This window comes from Suillus paluster (assembly GCF_016628075.1).
Source record: "Suillus paluster strain FC165 chromosome Unknown EDB91scaffold_14, whole genome shotgun sequence".
In the NCBI taxonomy this organism is placed as follows: Eukaryota; Fungi; Basidiomycota; class Agaricomycetes; order Boletales; family Suillaceae; genus Suillus; species Suillus paluster.
The window spans coordinates 370,511-376,859 of NW_024537574.1; the positions used below are offsets into that span (position 1 = coordinate 370,511).

General features: G+C 48.0%; 1 protein-coding gene across 1 annotated transcript; it reads right to left on the minus strand.

The window, feature by feature from the left end:
* Positions 1-106: 106 nt before the first annotated feature.
* On the minus strand, positions 107-2,414 carry EDB91DRAFT_148881 (MFS general substrate transporter). Its single transcript, XM_041326239.1, has 9 exons — positions 1,980-2,414; positions 1,899-1,929; positions 1,739-1,846; positions 1,572-1,685; positions 1,320-1,517; positions 1,120-1,270; positions 920-1,069; positions 639-854; positions 107-588 (listed from the first exon to the last, which is right to left on the minus strand). Exons 1-9 carry the CDS (start codon positions 2,238-2,240, stop codon positions 165-167), a joined length of 1,653 nt encoding a protein of 550 aa, XP_041179404.1. The 5' UTR covers positions 2,241-2,414; the 3' UTR covers positions 107-164.
* Between the last annotated feature and the right edge of the window lie 3,935 nt (positions 2,415-6,349).

Genomic DNA, 6,349 nt, shown 5'->3' on the forward strand with positions numbered 1-6,349 from the left:
GATAGCAGATTTCAGAGCGACCTACATTACGACTTCTATGTTGTACTAATACACTTGAAAGCAGTTGCGCCTTCACACATGTGTCTAAATTCCTTCATGCCCATCAATACGTTCTACACAGCTTGCCGAAGGACAGTTACTCCTGCCTAGAAGTTAGCGCCCCCTCACGTATTTTCCACCACTGCTCCGCCAGAGAAACACAGACTACTCAGCATGTCTTCTAACATCGCATCCGACAGCTCCACCTTCACTTCCTCCGCAGGCCAAGGAACCAAACCCCCTGGCGATGCCACTGCGTCCTGCTTCACGTCCACAGGCAACTGCGCCACTGATACGATTTCCGGGGCCATGTCCACACGATAGAAGACTAGAACAGCCAGTGCAGCAACGCAGATGCACGCCAGCATGAACCAAAAGCCAGCAGACTGGCCTTCATAATTCGAAGGGCCTCCATTTTTCTCTTGCACACTTGCCTGGATGGAGCTGACGGCAGCCAACCCAAGAGCGGAGCCGAGTTGCAGACCGCAATTGAACATGGCGCCCACGGTGCCTGCCATGGAGGGGGGAGTGGTTCGGAATATTGCGATGCTGTGTGACTGATGGGACACAGATGTTCTGAGAATGGAATCGATACACACTTTGCAGACATCTGAATTAACATTGCACCAGCGGAACCAATGATGAAGCCGGGGAACACCAGTGGCCAGTACTTGTCAGGTCCGTCGGCAAAGGTAAATAACACGAGTGCCGCCATCATCATCAGTGCTCCAAGAAGTATCAACCACTTGGCACTGATGACCCCCGTCCACTTATTAGCGAAACTGAAGAGAAAGGCGGTGATTCCTATTGGAAGCCTGAAAGAACGTTGGCGTCGTCAGATAATTGTACCGGTCGAATTAGGCACACGGTCTTTACTCACATGTGCACAGCAGAGGACATGGCGCTCCATTGGTAAATATCTTGCCACAGGGATACATACACGGTGAAGATATTTGCCCACCAGAAATATGGCAGGAGAGCCGTTCCGAATAGAACAGAAAAATTCGGAATGAACCACGTGGAAGATGGTCTGTAAATCAGTCTAAACCAGGGAAATCTTGAAAAATAAAGTAGACGTACACAGCGGCGCCTTCAACTGGAAGGAGGGCCTCCCAGTAGAAGAATAGAGAAATCATGGCGAAGGAGATGACCAAAGGTGCGAGTGTCATTGCTGACCCCCAACCCGCAATCGATCCCGACGTCACAGCGAATATAAAGAGTATAACAGCAGCTGACCATGTGTTCGGCATGATGTGATAAAAATGACATCAATGACTGACCTGTAAGAATGGAAATTCCGATGACATCAAGACTCTTGAATTTGGTGATACCCCTCTCTCGGACCACCGGTTTTGTTTGTGGAGGAATAAGTATCGCAGAAATGAGCGTAGATGGTATAATCACTGTCGACACAAACCAAAATACCCAGTTCGGGCTGACATATTCAACAAAAAGGGCACCAGTAACTAGACCCAGTACTGAAGTGTTCATCATGAATACCAAAATCGCGTTGCATGACAGAGGCTGCTCACCGACGCCAATTGCCGCCCAAGCTCCAAATGCTGCAATGGCCACCGCTTGATGCCTAGGCTCCGGGAAGAGCCCGATGAGCAATGCTAGAGCCGATGGTACGGTGAGCGATGCGGCTGCAATGACTAGATGAGTCTTCAAGCTCGTGCCCGCAACAAAAGAACGCAACCAATTCCACTTAGGGCTCTCAGTGCGAGGAACAAGATACCATCGGAGACAAAACCGAGGCCGATAGAGATTACACCAAGAATGAATTTGCCCGTTATGAAGGTGTATTCTTCGTGAAAAGTTAATTCGACGCTCGCGAAGACACCATCGGTCAAACTGACTAGGATTGTAGATATCGCTAACTTTTCCGCTCTGCAAATTTGTGATAAGAATATTTATCAACTGATCTACAAAGGACTTACCATAAGGAGAAAGGATGCAAAAGACAATTGGTATGCGCTGATGATCCAAACCGACTGACTTTGGGTGAAGTCAAACTTCCGGACAAGGGAAGGGATAGCGGAGAACAATGCTGAGTTGGTGAGTGTATAAAGAAACTGCGTAATGCAGAAGATTAAAAGCAGAGTATATCTGTGCGCATTAGAAAGAGTGGGGCGCCGGACACTAGGTTCGGGATCCCAATCGGTGACTTTGGATGATTCGTTAGGAAGTGATGACTCCATCCAGAGTTTCTATGGGTTCGGAGCAGCACTGAAAATTTTCTGGAAAGATGGAATGCAACAGCCAGGTGGAGAGGTTCGTTATCCTGACCATGATCGCCCATTTTATAAAGAAACAGCCCCATGGGCGCAGCCTAATCATACTGCACAGCGACCGCGGAGGGAGCGGACGCGAAAGTTCCCTGATTCTGCCACGTTGGAAAGCTTACTAGGTGTATGGCCGACCTCCACTGGAACCTTGCCAGCTCAACGAGCATTCTCGTCGGATTGGTTTAATCTTTCTTCATGGAAGGAAATCGACGATTTGAGGGATCAGATAGATCAGCGTCAGAAAGAATGTAGGTTTCGTGACTAGAAACTTTGAATACACGGCCACCGCACTGACGCAGCCACGTTGCGAGTCGTATCTAAGCACTCAGTGAGTGAAGCTTTGACAAATTAACACGTTGGGTGGTCAAACCTTGAAAGAATGAAGACAGAAGGAAGACAGTCATCGTCTCTTCTTTGTTCTGATGCAACGTTTAGTCAATCATTTCTCCACCAAATAAATGAATTACATATTCCCGCTGGAGTGGGCTAAACCTGACACCCAGTGAAGACACGCAAGTTAGAGGTTGATATAAATCGAATAGGTAGATACAATAGATATAAATCGGACAGCGTTGTTGCATATCGGTACAAATAATCCTACACTCTGAAGATAAGATCAGTTTTAACTTTCTACAGTGACCGTCAGCGCATGCAGCGTGCATTTCCTGCATTTCCTTGCGCAATCCTGCATCTCCTACACATGTGACACAACGGTCGAGTTTTTTTTTCACGGTCCCGTATTTCTTACACACTTACACATTCTCAGCTACACGCTTACACACTTCGGGTAATCTGCAGTATCGCGAATCGCGAATCCAGTGTGCCCGCGTGTCGCGAGCAAGGCATGAAGTGGCGACACATCGGGGGTTTCAACATTTTGCCTCTTGCAAGATTTCAATCAAAAGCAGGTCTAGACCTGGCTAGAGCATTTCAGACCTAGCCTAGAGCGTTCCAGACCACTCTAGATTACCTTTCGAATGTAATTTCACTGGCGGCAAAAGGTGGTAAAATGTCAGTTTCCCTGTTGTGTGAGAGACACCACGCTACATACGACAAAGCTCGAAGACCCTAGATAGCTGACTAAGCTACGGTGCTACGCGGCTGCTACTCCGCCCCGCCGGTCGGGTGGAAACAACCGCATTTTGCGTTGAACATCACTGGGCATTGGTGCTAGAAACCGGCTTTTTTGCTGGATTTACCACCTCGAAAGAGAACGCTGTGACAGATGTAATTAGCAAAAAAAGAAACAAGAAAAGATTTACCGGAGTCGCGGATACTGCGAGAAGGTGCTGAGCGGACATGAGAAGGTTCCAGGAGGACATAAGCAGCTAGGCTATATGATAGGCGGCTAATAGAAAAGACGAACAAGAAGGTGAAAAAAACTGACTAGCCAGATCACCCAAGGTGGCCCGGGTGCAAGAGGGTGCAGGAGGATGCAAGCAGGCTTGGGTGAGTAACAGAAGAGCGCAGCCCTGCGCGGAAGAGTGACCGAGTCCAATGGCGTCGAGGTTTCTTCATCGGGGCGTTGAGATGTGACAATGAGATACACGTCAGGCAACCAAAGGTACTGGTGTACTCTATAGCAACTAACAATCGGAGAGAGCTAAAAAATCAAAGTCTAAATATCACCTGCCACGTCTAAAATGGCCGACCCTACAGTGTCGGTAGGCCATCTGCTGCCATCTGTCGACATATTTAGCAGTTTATTTCAAGTGGTGAATCTAAGTGGCAGACAGGTGGTTTGTATCGATGGCGGGTCGCTTTTCTTAAGAGACGATATTGGTGGGTAGAATAGTAGGAATACTCGGGGACGCGTTCGGTCTGACCAGGCGGAGCGGAGGTTATTGATGGTGGCGTCTGGTGACGTGTTGGTGAGGATGTTTAGAAAGAGTGTTGCGCAAGCCTCTTCTGGTTATGATGGACTTAGTCGAATTTTTCACGAGGACCTGTATGGCAGCTAGCTACATTCCATCTCCCGCCTCAATCTGTGCCCTTCGTCACGATCAGCTTAGTAGTCGAAGCAGACACGAAACAGGAACTCACGACGTACTCGCTAGAATGCCGAGAATACCTAGTAGTAGTAGTTCACGTTCACTAGTCTCCCGTAGTCAAACCATATAGAAGGAAGGCAGCTGTTCCTTCTTTATGTAAGCTTTATTAGTACAGAATGTCTGATTCCAAGAAAGGCGTCGAGGCAATGCCCGAAGACAGCTCAAATAAGCTCAAATAGGCAGCTGTAAAGTCGGCGCGTACTGTCTTCTCTAGTTAACGAGTTTGTCGTTGTTCTTACTCCACGATTCTCAACGCACACAATCCACTACACTCTGCACTCTGCAGGTTCTGATCGTTCAAACACTACTCACATCACACGGGTGGTCTGGATCAACTAGCTACTACAGGCTTCTACCACCTGATGCTCCCCCCTCCTCCTCTGCCAAAGAAACCGCATACTAGCTCTCACTCGCGCTCCCATCAGGTTCTTCATGCATGTTACTTTCCCGAGTAGTGAGATTTTTAGGTAGGTCGTTTTCTGTTTGTGTTTGGGTTGGGGGTGGAGGAGATGGGGTTTCGGTGTTGAGTTTGGATGCTGTCCCTGCGCTAAAGTTGAAGTTCTAAACGTTGTGGACGTGATGGTCCACGTGTGCCAGCCTTCTACAGATCTATACCACCAACTTCTAACCCCGCTAAACAACTTGAACGATACTGACCAACACTCTGCGGATGCCTCGGCGTACAGGAACACCTCCTGCGCGGTGTGGACCTTGTGGGGTTTTAGACTGCGAGCTATGCAAGGCATTTTAGGCGTGTTTTCATTTGATTTAGTTTTGGGGTGTTGTTGGCAGAATGGGCTTCTTGCGTACTACCTCACTACATCAAGATAACCGTCATGTAAGTACTGCTCTCCTCCATTGCCGACGGACTTTCTTTTGAATCTCTATTTATTGGTCGCTGTGGCTGGGCCCTGTAATGGTTGGGTTCATCCAAGATTCATCCGTGTTCACCCCATCGTAGGTCAGGCAAACATCGATGCCCTCTAAGGGTATATTTATCGACAAAGAGCGACGCGAGTGCTTTTTGGTATCTATGTATAGGTCAGAGGCAGATATATTTTCCCGTAATATTGGTTCCATTGAGGCCTACGTTTCTGACTTCCCTCCATCGCCAGGACCTTCTTGGACTAGTACGCCATGAAAGCGCTAGGTCTCATATCATACCTTTGCCTTCTGCACGTATGCACATTCGATTACCATTTGGACAGTATTCTCGGCGTGCCTACAAGGTGCACTACTTACTACTACTTATGTTAAAGTTTATACGTTTGCAGTCCACATGTTCTAGATTATTTATCCGCCGACCTTGTCACAGGTTTTGCCTATACTCTCTACCTGAAATCCGCCAGGCTCAACCATCCTGATAGAACTGCCGAGTACTTCGCGAAAAAAATCTAGGACATAAAAGCAAACCGTTTCCTACTGAGAGCTATTATTTAAGATCCCCCTCGTATTATCTAGCACAAGCCATGTGTTTCTCATTCCTCCTCGCCGTCGTTGCTTTGACAATATCAATGTCTGTCAGTGCCTCCACATGTCTGTCTCTCCACAGTGCTTGCGGGCCCGGCAGCTTGAATACTCCTGACAAACCATGCTGCCCAGGTCTGACTTGTGATCCGGGTGCGAGTGTGAGTCGTTCGCTTTGCATCCCACATGACTCACCCTTTGCGCCTTGTACCAATAGCATCTCGACATACCTGCTACGTGCCTTCGTAGCAAGAGCTTGGAAGCCTGAACATGTTGCGATAGTGAGTCGTGTTTCTGCTTTCGCGTTGGTACATCAGTTAATCGTACGATCTGCAGCGGAGTTGGTACAGTGGTTGGTCGGACGATATGCAGCGGAGTTCATCAACTTGAATATGCTTGTTTTTGTACAAATTTCCCTGCTGCCTCGACCAGACTCTTGCTTGAATATCCTCCCACGTGAATTCTGATTGATTAAAGACACTCATATTACTCGAATGTACATGA